This window comes from Moschus berezovskii, chromosome 23 (assembly GCF_049115385.1).
Source record: "Moschus berezovskii isolate FMDL1 chromosome 23, NW_MosBer_1.0, whole genome shotgun sequence".
NCBI lineage: Eukaryota > Metazoa > Chordata > Mammalia > Artiodactyla > Moschidae > Moschus > Moschus berezovskii.
The window spans coordinates 35,881,029-35,901,166 of NC_142482.1; the positions used below are offsets into that span (position 1 = coordinate 35,881,029).

The 20,138-nt window shown below is 39.6% G+C and overlaps 1 protein-coding gene across 3 annotated transcripts in view; it reads right to left on the bottom strand.

Annotated features, from left to right (window-relative positions):
• The window catches only part of PKHD1 (PKHD1 ciliary IPT domain containing fibrocystin/polyductin), a 448,361-nt gene that overhangs the window by 1,593 nt on the left and 426,630 nt on the right, over nt 1-20,138 (bottom strand). For all 3 annotated transcript variants that reach the window (XM_088831516.1, XM_055406831.2, XM_088831515.1), the window contains 2 exons: nt 16,085-16,243; nt 11,867-11,989 (listed from right to left, as the gene is read on the bottom strand). In XM_088831516.1, the coding sequence (XP_088687642.1) occupies nt 11,867-11,989; nt 16,085-16,243 (282 nt within the window). The remainder of the gene's footprint in view (nt 1-11,866; nt 11,990-16,084; nt 16,244-20,138) is intronic.

The window sequence follows — 20,138 nt, forward strand, 5'->3', positions numbered from 1 at the left end:
AGTGCTGCACTCAATATGCCAGCAAATTTGGAAAACTCAGCAGTGGCCACAGGACTGGAAAAGGTCAGTTTTCATTCCAATCCCAAAGAAAGGCAATGCCAAAGAATGCTCCAACTACCGCACAGTTGCACTCGTCTCACACGCTAGTAAAGTCATGCTCAAAATTCTCCAAGCCAGGCTTCAGCAACATGTGAACCGTGAACTTCCAGATGTTCAAGCTGGTTTTAGAAAAGGCAGAGGAACCAGAGATCAAATTGCCAACATCCGCTGGATCATGGAAAAAGCAAGACAGTTCCAGAAAAACATCTATTTCTGCTTTATTGACTATGTCAAAGTCTTTGACTGTGTGGATCACAATAAACTGTGGAAAATTCTGAAAGAGATGGGAATACCAGACCACCTGACCTGCCTCTTGAGAAACCTGTATGCAGGGCAGGAAGCTACAGTTAGAACTGGACATGGAATAACAGACTGGTTCCAAATAGGAAAAGGAGTACGTCAAGGCTGTATATTGTCACCCTGCTTATTTAACTTATGTGCAGAGTACATCATGAGGAACGCTGGGCTGGAAGAAGCACAAGCTGGAATCAAGATTGGCGGGAGAAATATCAATAACCTCAGATATGCAGATGACACCACCCTTATGGCAGCAAGTGAAGAGGAACTAAAAAGCCTCTTGATGAAAGTGAAAGAGGAGAGTGAAAAAGCTGGCTTAAAGCTCAACATTCAGAAAACAAAGATCATGGCATCTGGTCCCATCACTTCATGGGAAATAGATGGGGAAACAGTGGAAACAGTATCAGATTTTTATTTTGGGGGGCTCCAAAATCACTGTGGATGCTGATTGCAGCCATGAAATTAAAAGATGCTTACTCCTTGGAGGGAAAGTTATGACCAACCTCAGTTCAGTTCAGTTCAGTCGCTCAGTCGTGTCCGACTCTTTGCGACCCCATGAATCACAGCACGCCAGGCCTCCCTGTCCATCACCAACTCCCGGAGTTCACTCAAACTCCTGTCCACAGAGTCGGTGATGCCATCCAGCCATCTCATTCTCTGTCGTCCCCTTCTGCTCCTTCCCCCCAATCCTTCCCAGCATCAGAGTCTTTTCCAGTGAGTCAACTCTTCGCATGAGGTGGCCAAAGTATTGGAGTTTCAGCTTTAGCATCAGTCCTTCCAATGAACACCCAGGACTGATCTCCTTTAGAATGGACTGGTTGGATCTCCTTGCAGTCCAAGGGACTCTCAAGAGTCTTCTCCAGCACCACTAGATAGCATATTAAAAATACAGAGATATTACTTTGCCAACAAAGGTCCGGCTAGTCAAGGCTATGGTTTTTCCAGTGGTCATGTATGGATGTGAGAGTTGGACTTGAAGAAAGCTGAGTGCTGAAGAATTGATGCTTTTGAACTGTGTTGTTGGAAAAGACTCTTGAGAGTCCCTTAGATTGCAAGGAGGTTCAACCAATCCATTTTAAAGGAGATCAGTCCTGGGTGTTCATTGGAAGGACTGATGCTAAAGCTGAAACTCCAATATTTTGGCTACCTCATGCGAAGAGTTGACTCATTGGAAAAGACCCTGATGCTGGGAGGGATTGGGGGCAGGAGCAGAAGGGGACGACAGACAATGAAATGGCTGGATGGCGTCACCGACTTGATGGACATGAGTTTGAGTGAACTCCGGGAGTTGGTGATGGACAGGGAGGCCTGGCATGCTGCAATCATGGGATCCCAAAGAGTCAGACACGGCTGAGTGACTGAACTGAACTGAAATATATATATACATAATTTTATACATATGTATCTATTTACATAATTTAATCCTTACAACAACCCTCTGAAGCAAGTGTTATTCCTATCTGCCTTTTAGAAGGGAGGCCATTGAGATACAGGGATTAAGTAACTTCTCAAGAGCACAAATAACAAAATAGCACATCTTACTGTAGAGAAGCCAAGATCTATGACTCCAGAGTTTGTAGTGAGAGAACCACACAATGCTTGTACAATTAAAGCTTACAAAGGGGAGTTAGGAAGAATGCTTGGCTAAATACATGCATCAGAGTGTGGCACACATGGGAATGTCATCTTCCATGTGCCTTAGAGTAAAATAAGAGGTTGAGAACCACCCTAAACCCCTGAGAGGTATGTGGCAGTACTGTCGCTGACCTTTCCCATCCCTGATTTTCTAATTTCTCATCATCAAATGCATTAACATGAATTTTATACATACATACTTTTACATACAAGGTAAATGCTAATGATAAACCTGTGTATTATACCTCTCTCTCAGTTTACTGGGCCTGTCTTGGCTTGGGTTAGGAGAGAATCATCAATTCTGTATCATAGTGTAAGAGATAAAATTATAGTATAAATATAAATAACATCATAATATAAATATGTTTAACCTATATAAAGCGACCAAACTGAACTGAACCTATATATATATAAAGGGCTTCCCTGTTGGCTCAGATGGTAAAGAATTTGCCTACAGGGCAGGAGACCTGGATTCGATCCTTGAGTTGGGAAGATCCCCTGGAGACAGAAACATATAATACACTGCTGATTTGAAACAGTAAAACGAGATAAAATAATCATGTTGTTTATGTTGTTTTGATGATGTGTCAGTTAATATTCTGTGAAACTCATGCTATCCACATCTTCTCCTCTCCTCCACAGTCATTTCTCCTAGCTTGTAACTGTTATGGTCCCCTAACTATGGGATAATTCTCTTGCTTAGAGCTTCCAGGTTATCTTAGTTTCCCTATGGGACTTCAAATCCTTCCAGAACTGTTCCTTGACAGCTCAAAGGCATTGATTTATGCCTCAATACTTGTTGACTGGAATTTCTCATTTGACTTGTGCAACTGTTTCTATTATTGGTCACCTTTCCTTGTATGACAGTCTCATCTTCCTCTTAAGACTTTGAGTTCCTTCAGGGAAGGAACTTTTTTTGCCATCAACCTTGTCCCTCTATTAAGCCCAGCCCTATGCTGAGTCTTGAGTTTGGTGTCATCTCTATAATTACTGCTCCCACCAGGAGGAAAAGACATAGTTTATCAAGATCAGCAAATAACCAAAGAATAGGAATAATAAATTGTCAGGTAGAAGCAAACTTAAAAAAGGAAAATGGGCTTTGAATTTTTATCCCTTGGTAAAACCAATACCACTTCATGTAAGGGGAATCAAACACTGTAAGTCACCTATTTTCAATCCATTGAAGATATTGTTATCCTATTTTTGAGAGACCATCTATGGAAATCTATTCCCCCTTGTTCTTTGAGTCTGCATCTATTCATGAAAGACTAACACAAGCGTAGCTTTCCTTTGCAAGCCCCAAAACATTTAAAAATCTCCCATGAATTATTTACATGGCAGCTCCAATCAGCAACATACCTGACAGACTCCCCAGCCGAAATGAAAGTGCGCTGTGTAAAGGTGTCGAGGGAGGCTGGCCGCCTCCCACTGTGAGGTTATAGACAGAACTAAGTCAGCACACATTATATGTCAGCGCCAACATCAGAAGGAATCCGATCCTTTGATCTTGGACCTCCACAGGAAGCTTAGATCTCAGACAAATTAGATAAAAAATGAATTTATAGCAGATATGTGTCCTAAGGCATTCAGCTGAATGTTTGGGTCTTAAGGAAGGAAGAATAGTGAGTATCAAAACATATGCAACAGCAAGCCTCCTTTCCACCACCACCTTGTTGGTGAATCCCCATTAAAATGGACAGATAGGATTTCACATTGCCCCTCTGTGTCTCTTAGAGTCCTGTTGCTGGGTTTGATCAAGTTTCAGGGAGACTATGGGAACATATATCTTTACTCTATGAAAAAGAGAAAGGCTGGGTGGTTTGGGGTCCACGCAGGTTCATCCACAGTTGGCTGTCATTTTTCTTAGGTATCCTTAACCTCTTTTGGCTTCTAGAACTTTCTTGGGCAACCAATATCCTGAGCCTATGGTTTTAAAGATTTGTGTGGGTGGTAGTTGTTAGCTTCTTCTTTTTTTTTTTGCTTGCTTTTTGATCATTCATCAGTTTGCTATATTTTTTAAGATTCCACATATAAGTGATATCCGACAGTATTTGTCTTCCTCTGTCTGACTTACTTCACTCACCGGGTTATTTTGCAATGGGAAAATTGACAATGAATATCCCCTCCCCCTGCACCACTCCCTCTCTTTATTTTTATAGCCTAGCTTCCATGTGCTGCATTAGTGTAGGATGACTTGGATTCAGTATGAGCTCCTCTATCTTGAAGCCTAAATAGGATCTAAAGCAGAAAGATGGACAGTGGATCAACCAACATAAAGAATAGACTCCACTTTGGTTTCTCATTTGTCAATAAGGGGAACAGTCCTCCCCACATATTGAAGAAGATATACACAATAATTAATAACATTAAATTATTAATTAGAAAGAATTATTGTTAATGACAAATATAAGTACTGGGCTTCCCTGGTGGCTCAGCAGTAAAGAATTCACCTACTAGTGCAGGAGATGAGGGTCCAATTCCTGGGTCGGGAAGATCCCCTGGAGAAGGAAATGGCAACCCACTCCAGTATTCTTATCTGGGAAATTCCATATACGGATGAGCCTGGTGGGCTATAGTCCATTGGGTCACAAGGAAACAGACACAACTTAATGACTGAGCATGCATGCATTATAAATACTATCATCTATGTTTTTTCTACATTATTTGTTCTTTTAAATGAAAAATTATTTTCTATTTTTAACAGGAAATGCTTGATGAATCAGGAAGTATGGAAATTTTTAAAAGGTAAAGAAAAAGTGCCTTTCATTCCACATTATACCATAAGTGATCTCCACTTTATTATTTCTGTAATACTCTAGCAATGGCTATATTTTAGTAAAACTAATTTAACTCATTAATCTATTCGAAGTTTACCTTGGTAATTTTTTGAAGTATGAATCTAGATTACTAAATGTTCTAAGAAGTCAAATTTATAGCCCCATTAATAGATGACTGCTTCTGTTTTCCTTTATTTTTATTATCTTCATCATAACTTACATTTCTATACCTAATATCTATATCTATACCTAATTGGGATTATTTCTTCTAATGCTCATATATTCTCATATCAGTATCACATTGTCTGAAGAATAGTGACATAAGTATTATGTCTCTGGCTGAGCTACCTTTTCCCGTTGCCAAAAATTCCATTTCCTATAAAAAATTAGTTTTCTGTCATTGATCTGTAGTTTCTGAAGAATTTCAGAATCATCTTATACTGTTCTACTCCATAGGAAATAATTGAAATGGTGTTAAACATTGAGCCACCAGGGATTCCTAAACCAAACTTAATTTAGAAATAAATATGGTTTTTGCTGAAACTCCAATACTTTGGCCACCTGATGCGAAGAACTGACTCTTTTGAAAAGGCCCTGATGCTGGGAAAGATTGAAGGCAGAAGGAAAATGGGACACAGAGGTTCAGTTGGTTGGACGGCATCACCGACTCGATGGACATGGGTTTGAGTAAGCTCCAGGAGTTAGTGATGGACAGGGAAGTCTGGCTTGCTGCAGTCCATGGGGTCGCAAAGAGTTGGACATGACTGGGAGACTGAACTGAACTGAACTGAACACCCCAAAAGATGTGCAGCTGTTATTCTGTTGTTAATCTTATGAACCAGAATAAAATGTCTCCATCTCTTTTAGAGGAAATGAGGGGCCTCATTTTTGTCAGCTATTGTAGGAATTGCTGGAATCCAGGGGTCTCTGAAAAGGGGAGGGGGAATGGAGAAGGACCCATTCTATCTCTGCCTTCACCATTCACTCCACAATTCAGTTCAGTTCATTCACTCAACAACAATCATCAATGGTCTCATGTTAACCATTCCATTCTAAAGGAGATCAATCCTGGGTGTTCATTGGAAGGACTTATGCTAAAGCTGAAACTCCAATACTTTGGCCACCTCATGCGACGCGTTGACTCACTGGAAAAGAGTCTGATGCTGGGAGGGATTGGGGGTAGGAGGAGATGGGGACGACAGAGAATGAGAGGGCTGGATGGCATCACCAACTTGATGGACATGAGTTTGAGTGAACTCCGGGAGTTGGTGATGGACAGGGAGGCCTGGTGTGCTGTGATTCATGGGGTCGCAAAGAGTTGGACACGACTGAGCGACTGAACTGAACTGACTGATAATGCCCTCTGGCATTAGAAAAGATACAGACCTAATACGGAGGCATCTGGACAAGATGAGCACAAATAATTATATTACATATAAAAGGTGTTTAGTGAATAAAAGTGAAGTGTCACAAAAGTTGAGAAAAGGGGACTATTCCTTCTAGATAGCTGAATTTTAAAAAGAGAAAAAATATTCAACCTGGGATTGGAAGGAAGGAATGAAAACTTTATTTTTTTAAATATAAATTTATTTATTTTAATCGGAGGCTAATTACTTTACAATATTGTAGTGGTTTTGCCATACACTGACATGAATCCACCACAGGTGTACATGTGTTCCCCATCCTGAACCCCTCTCCCACCTTCCCCCCCATCCGCTCCCTCTGGGTCATCCCAGCGCACCAGCCCTGAGCACCCTGTCTCATGCATTGAACCTGGACTGGAGATTCGTTTCACATATGATAATATACGTTTCAACGCTATTCTCCCAAATCATCCCACCCTCGGCCTCTCCCACAGAGTCCAAAAGACTGTTCTATACATATGTGTCTCTTTTGCTGTCTCTCATACAGGGTTATCGTTACCATCTTTCTAAACTCCATATATATGCGTTAGTATACTACATTGGTGTTTTTCTTTCTGGCTTACTTAACTCTGTATAATAGGCTCCAGATTCATCCACCTCATTAGAACTGATTCAAATGCATTCTTTTTAATGGCTGAGTAATACTCCATTGTGTATATGTACCAAAGCTTTCTTATCCATTTGTCTGCAGATGGACATCTAGGTTGTTTCCATGTCCTGGCTATTGTAAACAGTGCTGCAATGAACATTGGAGTACATGTGTCTCTTTCAGTTCTGGTTTCCTTGGTGTGTATGCCCAGGAGTGGGATTGCTGGGTCGTATGGCAGTTCTATTTCCAGTTTTTTAAGGAATCTCCACATTGTTCTCCATAGAGGCTGTACTAGTTTGCATTCCCACCAACAGTGTAAGAGGGTTCCCTTTTCTCCACACCCTCTCCAGCATTTATTGCTTGCAGACTTTTGGATAGCGGCCATTCTGACTGGCGTGAAACGGTACCTCATTGTGGTTTTGACTTGCATTTCTCTGATAATGAGTGATGTTGAGCATCTTCTCATGTGCTTATTAGCCATCTGTATGTCTTCTTTGGAGAAATGTCTGTTTAGTTCTTTGGCCCATTTTTTGAATGGGTCGTTTATTTTTCTGGAATTGAGCTACAGGAGTTGCTTATATATTTTTGAGATTATGGTATGTGAGAGAAGTGTGTCTTGAAACCGAGATTCTTAAGTTATGTACAGAGAACAGTGTCCGAGAGGCAAGAGAGGATGGACATCTGTAGGGAGTTTGTTAGCTGAGACTGAACTGAAGATGCAGCTGGGAAATGGAGTAGATAGAGGTAACGGGGATGTAAACCAAGATACCGCAGAGGTGGAATCGATAAAACTAGCAAGCCACAAGGCAAGGTCGTAATGGAAGGCCAAGGGTTAAAGATAACCCTGAGGTGTCTTTCCTGGAGAAGGAAATGGCAACCCACCCACTCCAGTACTCTTGCCTGGAAAATTCCATGGACTGAGGAGCCTGGTGGGCTGTAGTCCATGGGGTTGCAAAGAGTCGGACACAACTGAGCAACTTCACTTCACTTGAGGTGTCTAGCCTGGGAGGTTTTGGGGGGCTATTCACCAAACTAGGGGAACAGGGAACAATTTGAAAAGAATGGGACAAAACTGAGTTTCCACAGAAAATAGCAGGACTCCTTCTAGGTTCTTCTGTGGACCCCGAGTGTGTGCAAACCTTACAATTAAGCCTTTAGCAAATGGGATTTGAAGCAGTGTGATATGATTTAGGAACTGGAGAGACTGAACATGTAACTTAGGATAATGAAAGTCTTTCTCTCCTTTAGCATTATGGTGATTACTTTACACTTTTTTGTTTATCACCTGGAATTTTTCATTTTCCCCAAAATATAATTCTTGTGTCCCAATCATATTAGAAAGCCATAAAGAATAGGTGGCCAAGTATCATTTCTTTGTAACTTTGCAGAAAGAGGACCTTAAAAGTTATAAAAAAAAAAACAGGAAATAAACACATACTTATTTCATCTGTATTGGAAGATGAAATTTAAGTTCATTGCTTTTAACAGGTGATAACAAGCCAAACCCTTTGACTGTGTGGATCACAATAAACTGTGGAACATTCTGAAAGAGATAGGAACACCAGACCACCTGACCTGCCTCTTGAGAAACCTGTATGCAGGTCAGGAAGCTACAGTTAGAACTGGACATGAACAACAGACTGGTTCCAAATAGGAAAAGGAGTACGTCAAGGCTGTATATTGTCACCCTGCTTATTTAATTTATATGCAGAGTACATCATGAGGAACGCTGGGCTGGAAGAAGCACAAGCTGGAATCAAGATTGCTGGGAGAAATATCAATAACCTCAGATATGCAGATGACACCACCCTTATGGTAGAAAGTGAAGAGGAACTCAAAGGCCTCTTGATGAAAGTGAAAGAGGAGAGTGAAAAGGTTGGCTTGAAGCTCAACATTCAGAAAACGAAGATCATGGCATCTGGTCCCATCACTTCATGGGAAATAGATGGGGAAACAGTGGAAACAGTGTCAGACTTTATTTTTGGGGGCTCCAAAATCACTGCGGATGCTGATTGCAGCCAGGAAATTAAAAGACGCTTACTCCTTGGAAGGAAAGTTATGACCAACCTAGATAGCATATTAAAAAGCAGAGACATTACTTTGCCAACCAAGGTCCGTCTAGTCAAGGCTATGGTTTTTCCAGTGGTCATGTCTGGATGTGAGAGTTGGACTGTGAAGAAAGCTGATCACTGAAGAATTGATGCTTTTGAACTGTGGTGTTGGAGAAGACTCTTGAGAGTCCCTTGGACTGCAAGGAGATCCAACCAGTCCATTCTAAAGGAGATCGATCCTGGGTGTTCATTGGAAGGACTGATGCTAAAGCTGAAACTCCAATACTTTGGCCACCTCATGCAACAAGTTGGCTCACTGGAAAAGACTCTGATGCTGGGCAGGATTGGAGGTGGGAGGAGAAGGGGACGACAGAGAATGAGATGGCTGGATGGCATCACCAACTCGATGGACATGAGTTTGAGTGAACTCCGGGAGTTGGTGATGGACAGGGAGGCCTGGCGTGCTGTGATTCATGGGGTCGCAAAGAGTCGGACACAACTGAGCAACTGAACTGAACTGAACTGAACAAGCAATCCTATTGGAAGAAACGGTGCAGGTGAGTGTGTGTGAAGGTATTAGACCAGTCCCAGGAAGAGTGAGCTGGTGGAGGTGATTGAGAGGAGGGGGCAAGTGGGTGGAATCCACAGTAAGACTAGAAAGACAAGGTAGACTCAGGTCTTGGAGAGCTTTGAGTCCTAATGACAAGTAAGACCGATAATAAATAACAAACACACAGCACACACACTGTGCCAGAAATCTCTCTAACAGCATCTGAGTATGGGTGATATTATTAGGACAACTCTTGTGATGAGGAAATCAAAGTGCACAGAGGGGACAGTTGACCCTCTTGAGGTCATGAAGCAAAGTCAACAAGGGAACCAGATCAAACCCAGTCATGCTGATGCCCAAGTTTTATGCTCTTGATTGTCAGCTTCCCCTGCCTCTCCAGCTGAGGTTGGTAATTCATTAAATCTTGTGAATAGCAGAATGACAAAAGCAGATGTGAATTTTAAAAACTGGCTCAGATGCTCCCTGTGTCAAAGGCCCTGGTAAAAGTAAAATTCAAGGGATAGATACATGCTTTACTCCCTTCCCTGCTGCATACATACAATTTTTGGTAAAAGCCGTAACAAGATAAATTTACAGTATGTATCTACTGTACAGCAGAAATGCTCGATTCTATCAGCTAAATATTTGATGGTGATGCTTGGTGTTTGCAAAATGCTTATGAGAGAGACAGGCCAATCATTTGATCAGCAAATGCCACCAGTTTAAAAACACAGAAGGAAAAGGAAATTAGAGTGTCATGGTAATAATAAAATAAAACCAAATTTATTCAAAGCTAACAGTAATTAGGTATTTAATAGCTGGTAATAGTTTCCAAAGGCAGGAGATGTCTCATTACTTCCTTTGAAAACAATGCTCTTAAGATGTGGACAAAGCTTAGAAGATAAGAAAACAAATCCACTTTAATCCCCAGGGGAGCATTTGGGACACACATCTTTCTGTTCTGAACTTGGATGTCCTAATAAAATGGCCTCTTTCATTCTCCCATCTCTTCAATCTAAACTCATCCACAGGAGCCCTATCCCTTGTTTCATTCCTGATAATTTATTAATAAGCCACCACATAAAAAATGACCCTTAATAAAACATCCAGGCATTGTGGACTGCGTAATGTAGTTAATTTAAGCTGGGAAACTGAGATTCATGTAGATGGTCATATTAGATTAGGGGAAAGATTAGAATCACTCCTGCTGTTTGCTGGAGAATGCAGCTGAATATGCCGTTCTTCACAGAGCTGGGTTCCGAGGACCATTTTCAAACACCTGTCCTGAATTTGCATGCCATGATACGGACTAGCTTCTGGAAACCAAAATCAAAGTAGTCTTAGATGGAATCTACAAAGAGTTCCTGCCCCCTCTCTCAAACTCCATCCTTCACACTCCCACCCACTCATATTTCCTACTACTTTCTGATTCTGGTCCAGGAGCTGGATGGAAAATGGATGGCTAATTTGATAGGAAACTTTAAAAAAAGAAAAAAAGCCTCATTTCCTCTGTGGGGAAGAAAAACACAAATAGGCAAACAAACCGATATACAGATACACAGTCACCAGAGTTCATTAAACTCATGAGAAGCAGAATGACGTCAGACTGCTATGGTTTGGTTAAACATCCACTCAGAACCAGTAAGATTTGGATTCCTTTTCAAGCAGAAAATATCATGATAATTAGTTACTACTTAGAAAACAATCAACATTTTTCTCTTTAGAGCATATGTTTCAAAATTCAGATCTATGGAAGTTATTGAATATTTTTCATACACCATATTCATACTTGGCAAATCCATCTTGTGTTCTGCCCATTGTCTTTGTAATTTCTGTGTCCTCAAAAACACAGAACATTGGTCTGAAACAAATACTTATCTCTTCTCTGCTTGGCAGTAATTCTAATGGCCATTTAACAATATAACAAGCAAAAATCATCTGGCATCATGAACAATGTAGGCAAATAATACCTTTCACAAAAAGTACGACTAAGCAGCAAAGCAGAGCTTAACAAAGCTGACATTTCTTGAGGGTTCTATATTCAATCTAATTTGCATAGTTGGTATTGGGCAACTCCAGGCTCTTCGTTCCAGATTCAATTATGTTGCCAAACTGGCAGCTTTGCAATAGCTGAGGGAAAGATTATATGCCTATACTCTGGTTTTCCTTTTCTTTATGTAATGAATTCAAATGTTAAACCAATAATCTTCTAGGAAGAAAAAACATATATGAATGTCAACTCGAATCATTGGTTAATAGCTGAGTGAATCAGCTGGACTTGTGTGTTCTTTTGCTGGGGTATCATTTCCTTGAGAAGAAATAACAAAGGCTAAAGAAGGGTCTATAAACTAACTTGATTCAGAAACAGAGCCAGCAGGAGGCTACAGTTCATACACCGTGGGTCTATTTCTCTTTGTGGGAATCATCCTGTTGTTTAAGCTTACCTTCTGCCATCATGGTGACTTCTTTTTCAGTCTCTACTTGTGACCCTTGGTGTTTGGGTGAGACATGGCTGTGATTCCTTTGATCACTAGTCTGAGTTTCAGAAACCTCTTCGTTTTTTATTTCTAAATTAATGAAAGAAAATAAGTGTTTTTTTTTTAAGAATAAAATGACATATTTATTGCAAATGAGCCTTAAGTGTTAGAATATTTCTCTTGTCCACTCCCCCCAAATCATTGTGATAAATATACAACAAAATGCACACAATATCCCAGAGCTTAAGGAATAATAAAATAAAACCCCATATACTGACCACTACCATGGAGGTACAAAACTACCATCCAATATGGTGGCCACTACATGTGGTGGCTGAATATGTAAAATGTGTCTGTAAACATAAAATGCACACTTGATTTTGCAAAAGTGCAAGATACCTAATATTTCTATATTCATTACATGTTGAAATATTATTTTGATATTTTAGGTTTGTTGTTCAGCAGTACTCTTGCCTGGAAAATCCCATGGGTGGAGGAGCCTGGTGGGCTGCAGTCCATGGGGTCGCTAAGAGTTGGACACAACTGAGCGACTTCACGTTCACTTTTCACTTTCATGCATTGGAAAAAGAAATGGCAACCCACTCCAGTGTTCTTGCCTGGAGAATCCCAGGGACGGGGGAGCCTGGTGGGCTGCCGTCTATGGGGTCACACAGAGTCAGACACGACTGAAGCGACTTAGCAGCCACAGCAGCAGCATTGCTAAGGCATGTCCGACACTTTGAGAACTTATGGACTGCAGCATGCCAGGCTTCCCTGTCCTTCACCATCTCCCAGAGTTTGCTCATACTCATGTCCATTGAGTCTCTGATGCCATCCAACCATCTGTCGACCCCTTCTCATGCCTTTAATCTTTCCCAGCATCAGGGTCTTTTCCAATGAGCCGGCTCTTCACATCAGGTGGCCAAAGTATTGGAGCTTCAGCTCCAGCTAATTTCAGGTTAAATGGCTACTAGAAAATGACACTATCTGCCTCGTCATATAACCATGAACGTGGTTTACATTATCGCTCTGTTGACCAGAGTGACTGTAGAATGTTTCTAGTACAGTAAGTGCCCTACACATGAACCTTCAAGTTGCAAAGATACGAACATGTGTTTGAGTGTCCAATCACATAAGTTAGTTCGTGTGTCTGGCATATATTGTCACATTACTGCATCCTCTAAAGTGGTTGTACTCTTGTGTTTTTCCTGTACAGTATTGTATAGAGCACAGTAATACAGTATCTTTATTTCAAGCCAGATCTTTAAGCTGATGACTTCATTGAACTGTTTGCTATGCAACACAAGGAGCTTACTAATGAAGACCTGACGGAGTTGGAGGCCCAGAGAAAGGATGAAGGGAGACAAGAAGAAGAAGTAACTGAAGAACCGAACAGATTCATGATGCAGGAAATGGCCAGGGGATTTTCTTTATTTGAGGAGGAACTGTTAGCATTTGAGGCCCAGGACCTGGACACACAACAGTACACGGAGGTTGCAGAAGCTGTTCAGAATGCAATCCAGTGAGACAGTGTCATCTATGATGAGAAAAAAAAGAGCTACTATCCAAGTAGCACTGGATCGTTTTTCCAAGAGGGTAGATAGAGTTGAACCCAGTATGGAACCAGAAGCTGTGCCATCAACATCAGGGTAGCGTGACATTGCAGCTTACCCTCTGACTCCTATTGCTGAAGATCCTTTAGCTCTACCATCTCCCACCCGCTCTCTCTCCTTCAATCACTAACTCTTCTTGCCGGTTTACTCAATGCCAGCCCCTGTACTCCAGCTGTTGTACTGTACTACTGTATTTTTCAAGGTACTATAAGATTTTAAATTCTTTATTTTTTGTGTTTGTTTTCTATATATTTTGTGTGAAAATTATTAGAAATGTATTACAGTAAAATGCAGTACTATATAACCAATTGTGTTAGTTGGGGACCTAGGCTAACTTGGTCAGACTTACAAATTTGACTTATGAAAGTGCTCTCGGAAGGGAACTTGTCCATATGTGGGGACTTACTGTATTTTTTTCAGGTTTTATTTAGAAATAATTATAGATTCACAGGAAGTGTCAAAGACACATACAGGGATGACCCATGCACCTCCACTTAGCCTTCTCTTCACATCAACAACTTACATTAACTGTAGTATGACATCAAAACTAGGAAACTGGCATTAGTGCAATCCACAGAACTCATATAGCTGTGTGTATTTGATCAAAGACTTTATATCTTCAGTCAGCTCTTGACTGGAGTGATGCTTTAATTCATTTATTCACTAAATACATTAATAAAAATACATTTACATTCTTCATGCCAGACACTGTTCTAGGCACTAGAAGGTCAGTTGTAAGTATGAAAGATCAGGTCCCTGCCCTTATAGAGCTTTTATTCTAGTTTGGATGGCAGATGATAAGCAAATAAATTATAATATAATGTCAGATAATGCCATGCCAAGAGTCATGATGATTGTCTCAAGAAAAAGCACTTTTGTGATTGTTTTGAGCAAAACTGATTGATTTTTTTTTTCATGAAACACCATTTTCACATTGAAAGCACTTGAAAGAAAAACTGAAAGACAAATTATGGTTATTCAAAATTGCGTATTCGGGAGATTTCTTTTATAAGTAAATGAAGTAAGCCAGTAACTTCAAAGAAACAATTGACAGTATTTGTCATCAGTGATATAAATCAAGCTCACATCGGAATTTTTAGAAGTTTAGAAAATGTTGTTATAAACTACCATGAGCTCCACAGAATTTCTAATTCTATTGATATTAACATGTAGTCTTTTTTTAAATTATAGAATGAAATATATTAATATCAGCATTTGGTATATTTAAATAACTCAGTGAAACAACAGTTACCAAATGGCCAAAACATAATTTTTCAAAATCACCTGTGGGCAAAATTCAAAGTACAAGGTAGACTTATGCATTTTCATGTAACAGAATAAAAAAGTATATTGAGATGTACCTTAAGTAACTATCTCTGGTCTGGTTTGGGTGCAGCAACAAATAAGAACATCTACTGTATATGTAAAAGTTATTAAAATAGTTTTCCTTTTCCTACAAGGTATCTATTTGAGGCTAGAATTTTCTTCAGATACTTCAGTCAATACATTCAAGTATTGACTGAACAATACTTCAGTTGCAATACATTGCAACCGACCAAATGTAGAAGCTGCTAAGAGAATCCAACTGACTTTTCTTAAATCAGACATTAAAGAAGTTTGTAAAAAAATACCATTCTTTTCACTATACACATTTTACAGCACAATTTTTAAGCTAAAAATATGAAGCGTGGCTCAAAATAAAGAGCATCTAGTGGAATTTCCTTCTCCAGCTTCTCTCAGAAATCCAAGCACAGTGAACTGTCTGGTGGTGGCACCCTACTTCCTGCTCCTTCCTTTCTTAATTTTTCACTTTCTCTCTTTGCCTCTCCTCATTCTGCCTTTTTATACTCACTCTTCATTTTACTTTGTTTTCCTAGTATCTCCTAATACCACAAGGGTTTTACCCATGTCTCCATCCCCATCTCACCACCCCAAAAAAGAAAAAAAATAGATCAGATTTTGGGAAAAAGCCCAAGAACACAATTTCTATGCTCCGAGGGAAAAAGAGGCAAACAAACAAAAAACCCAAGCACTCTCTTCCTTCTTCTGAAAAAGAGGATATTTCCCCTTGATTATAGAATTTGCCTTTTGGAAGGTCACCTGGACTGTACCACACAGTGTTTCAGAGAGTGGGGTCTAGCGAGAACCTAACTACCCGGTTTGATCCTGGTGGTGAGACCTTGGGAAAGTCACTTTTTTGTGCTTTGAAGTAGCTTTTTTGTGCTTCATGTGCCATGTCTGAAACACAGAGTACTCGGTGCCTATTTGATAGAGCTGTTCTGAAGACTGAATGAATTCAAGTCTCTAAAGTGCTTAGAACCCAGTCCATAATGAGTATTCAAAAAATAAGAGCTGTTGCTATTATTGTTATTATATATTATTATTAGTGTTGTTGTTATTTGGGATTAGGCAATCCTTGTCTCTGTAAATTGAGCAATTTGGCTGCATGCTGTTTGATATGTTACAAAGGGTCATAAAATATGCTTCTTTGCGGGAAGAAAAAGAATAGTTAGTATATTATACATAATGGTATATTTTTTCAGATATTTTTATTCAAAAACAATCTACATACTTCTGGTTTTGCTTTTCTTAAACCAACAGCATACGAGGCAGCACAGAGCCAACCACGAGACCCCTGAGCACAAGGAAGCAGCCGTGATGATGGTGGATCTCTCGGACGGAGTCACCGGTAAGACAGCAAACGACCTGGAGCGAGCTGTAAAATTGACCCCTGTTCAAAAGAACAAATAAATACAAAATAATAATAATAACATATACTAATAAGATGTGAGAGTTGGACTATGAAGAAGGCTGATCGCTGAAGAATTGATGCTTTTGAACTGTGGTGCTGGAGAAGACTCTTGAGAGTCCCTTGTACTGCAAGGAGATACAACCAGTCCATTCTAAAGGAGATCAATCCTGGGTGTTCATTGGAGGGACTGATGCTACAGCTGAAACTGCAATACTTTGGCCACCTCATGCGATGAGTTGACTCACTGGAAAAGACTCTGATGCTGGGAAAGGTTGGGGGTGGGAGGAGAAGGGGACGACAGAGAATGAGAGGGCTGGATGGCATCACCGACTCTGTGGACATGAGTTTGGGTGAACTCCGGGAGTTGGAGATGGACAGGGAGGCCTGGCATGCTGTGATTCATGGGGTCACAGAGAGTCGGACACGACTGAACAACTGAACTGAACTGAACTGAACTAATAAGATGCTAATATAATAAAATATTGTGGAAGAGATATGGATAAAACAGTACCTGGCACATAGTTGGTTCAATAAATATTTATTGAATTAGATGATTAAATATATGAATCAATAATAAATGCAAGACTCCTATTTCTGAAGAACTTCAAGATTCCAACAATATCATATGATTGTTATTTCCAGTTCTGTTCATGACAATGGGAAAACCCTTCCAATGCTCTCCTATTTCAGACCGACTTCCTCCACCAATGCAAAACTGAAGATTCACTCTTACGCTCCACTAATTAGAACAGGGAGGAAGGAAGGAAGGGAGGGGGGAAGGAAGGAAACTGTAATTGAGATAAACATCCAAAGCATTATGCTGAGTGAGTGAAGTCCATTTCTAAAGGGTACAAATGATATGTGTTAAGTGTTAGTTGCTCAGTTGTGTCCGATTCTTTGCAACCCCATGGGCTGGGAGCCCACCAAGCAAGAAAACTGGAATGGGTTTCCAGTTTTCTGGAATCCCAGTGGGATTCCAGTTTTCTGGAAACTTCTCCAGGGGATCTTGCTGACCAGGGATCAAATCTGGGTCTCCCACACTGCAGCAAATTCTTTACTATCTGATCCACAAAGGAAGCCCTGTATATATGATATGATTCCACTTATATGATATTTTAGAAAAGACAATTATAGAGATGAAACCAGATCAGAAGTTGCAAGGATTAGTGGGAGGATGTGAGGACAGAGGAATAACATAAAGGAGACCTTTGGGAGATGTTCTGTATACTGATTATATGGTAGTGATTATATGATTGTATGAATTATAAGATTATATGAATCTCTCTCTCTCTCCACATATATGTATATGTATGTGTATATATATATATGAATTTATAAAATAACCTACCAAAAAGATATTTTTACTGTATATTATCTCAAAAATAGAAAGTTTAAAACTTTGCCTATAATTTTGAGAATGATACATAGGTTCATTATCTTAATTGTGGGGATGGTTTCATGGACGTATAGATTCATCAAAGCCTATTTAATAGTACACTTTAAATATGTATAGCTTATCATACATCAATTATATCTCAAGACAAAAGTTAAAGACAAACACTTGCTTGTGAACATATATTAGTTATAACCAGTGTTTTTGAGTAGCTCATTCAAAACAAACAAACCCCCAAATCTCTGCTTTCATCTGAATAATTCAGGCAAGATCAGAGCTTTTATTTCGACTCAAGGAAACGCTGTGTTTTCTTTGCTGTGCTTTCCTTGGGCTGAACCTGATATTGGATTGGAAGTCACAGTTAGATCCCCATTCTCTTGACTCCTGAGTCCCTGGAGTCAAGACTTGGTCCCAAACTACTATAACGTAATTATCTAGAAATGCTTCTCTTGTGTGTACATCTTATACTTGAGCCATATTTGGCTTGTTTGTTATCAATTAGTTGCTTTTTATGGACAACTGAATAAGCTAATTCTAGCCCAGAGACAGAGGGATGGATTTTACTAGGGATTCACAGAAGTAAAAACAAAATTCTTTATTCTTTTATCCATTTTCCAATAACTGCTCAGTGATTGTTTATTTCACCAAGTAGACAAGTTACTATTCTCATTCTTAAGATATTTACAAGCTAATAAATGAAATCGAAAACACATACAAATGTAATACAAATCAGAATGTGACCCATGCCACCAGAATGATGCAAGTCAATTGCTTTGGAAGTTTATTTTCCATTGATATGATTGGGGAAAGCATCCCATAGGAGGGAGTATCTAGATGGGGATGTGAAAGTTGAATAAAGAAAGACAGAAAAGAAGAAAAGCAATCTATATTGAAAAAAATTACTGCCAAGAAATACCAAGAATTAATGCAGGAAAAATGTGAGGCAGATTTGGGTGGGTATTACATGTCAAAAGCCAAAAGACCTGTGACAACATTCTGAAGTCAATGTCATAAATGGAAAAATTCTGAGTGGAGAAGTGGCTTGAGCCACCTGGGATATAGAAGAGTAGGCCATGGAAGTGTTTAGAACTCAGATAATGACACAGAGGCTGAAATCAGGCCTAGGGTTTGTAAGTCTAGAGCAGTAACCTGGGTCTAAGGGTGGAGACTACCAGTTTTTAAATATTTTCAACAACAGAACATTATTTAAATACAATCTTAGATAGAATCTCAGTATACTCACCTATTCATAAACAAATATTTATTTGTGCCTATGATGTGCCAGTTTTTGTTTTTGTTTACACTGGGGATGTAATGCTGAGCTAGACAGAATTCTTGTCCCTTTTGGAATTTAGGTTCTAAGGCAGAATAGAGCAGGCAGGCAATAGACAGACAAGCAAATACTCAAGATACTCTTGACACCAGGGAGTGAGGAATTCCCAGCAGAAGACAGAGAATGGCTGGAGATGGGAGGAACAAGATTGGGATGGTAGTACAGACAGAGCAAGGCAGAAAAGAGCTCTCTGAGGAGATGACATTTGAGAAGAACCCTGGGTGAACAGGTGAATAAGACATGTGAATTTAGGGAGGAGGAATATTCTAGACTTGGAAATAGCAACTGCAGTTGGGTCAGGTGGCAGAGAGCATTCCATCTCTGCCCAGCAACACTGGAGAGCCCCCTAAAAGTCCCAGGGCCCCAGGAAATGGTTAAAGAAACCACAGCTAGACAACAGTAATTACAGTGAATGTGGAAAGGCTGGGCGGGAAGTCAGTAGAACAAACCTACAGACACCTTGCACTCTGGGGAATGTCTCAGGAAATTCAGAAATGGATAAATGAGCTAGATTAGTCCATATGTTAGAAAGACTTATGAGGATTCTATACACACTTGGTCAACCTATGCAGTTTCTCAGTTCCTCAATTTTTATATTTCCAAAATAGCATAGTGATTATAGTCAAAGATACCGTATAATAAACTTCAAAGTTGATAAGTGAGTAGGTCTTAACTGTTCTCAGAACAACAACAAAAAGAATGACAATTATGTAATGTGATATAGATTCAGCTAACACTACAGGGGTAATCATATGGCAATACATAAATATATTAAACCAACATACTGTTCACCTTAAACTTATACAGTGTTTTATCAATGGCACCTCAATAGAAAATAAATTATATACATGTATATTAAAAGAATTAAGTCCTTAATTATGTCTTTGATGTATCTACAGAGCTGAAGAAATGTATGTCTTTGTATGCAGCAATTAATGAAACATTGATTAAAGTGACATTTATTTCCATTAAAAAAAATAAAGACACGGACAATCTTGGAAACTTTAGAAAGACAGTTGGCCAACCTCCATGATCTAAAATCAGGAATCACATCTGCCATTATCTGCCATCTCTGAACATTAAGTAGATATTTAATTTTATCCATTTTCTTCATTTTAAGAAAAATAAATAAATATGAGACAAAACAT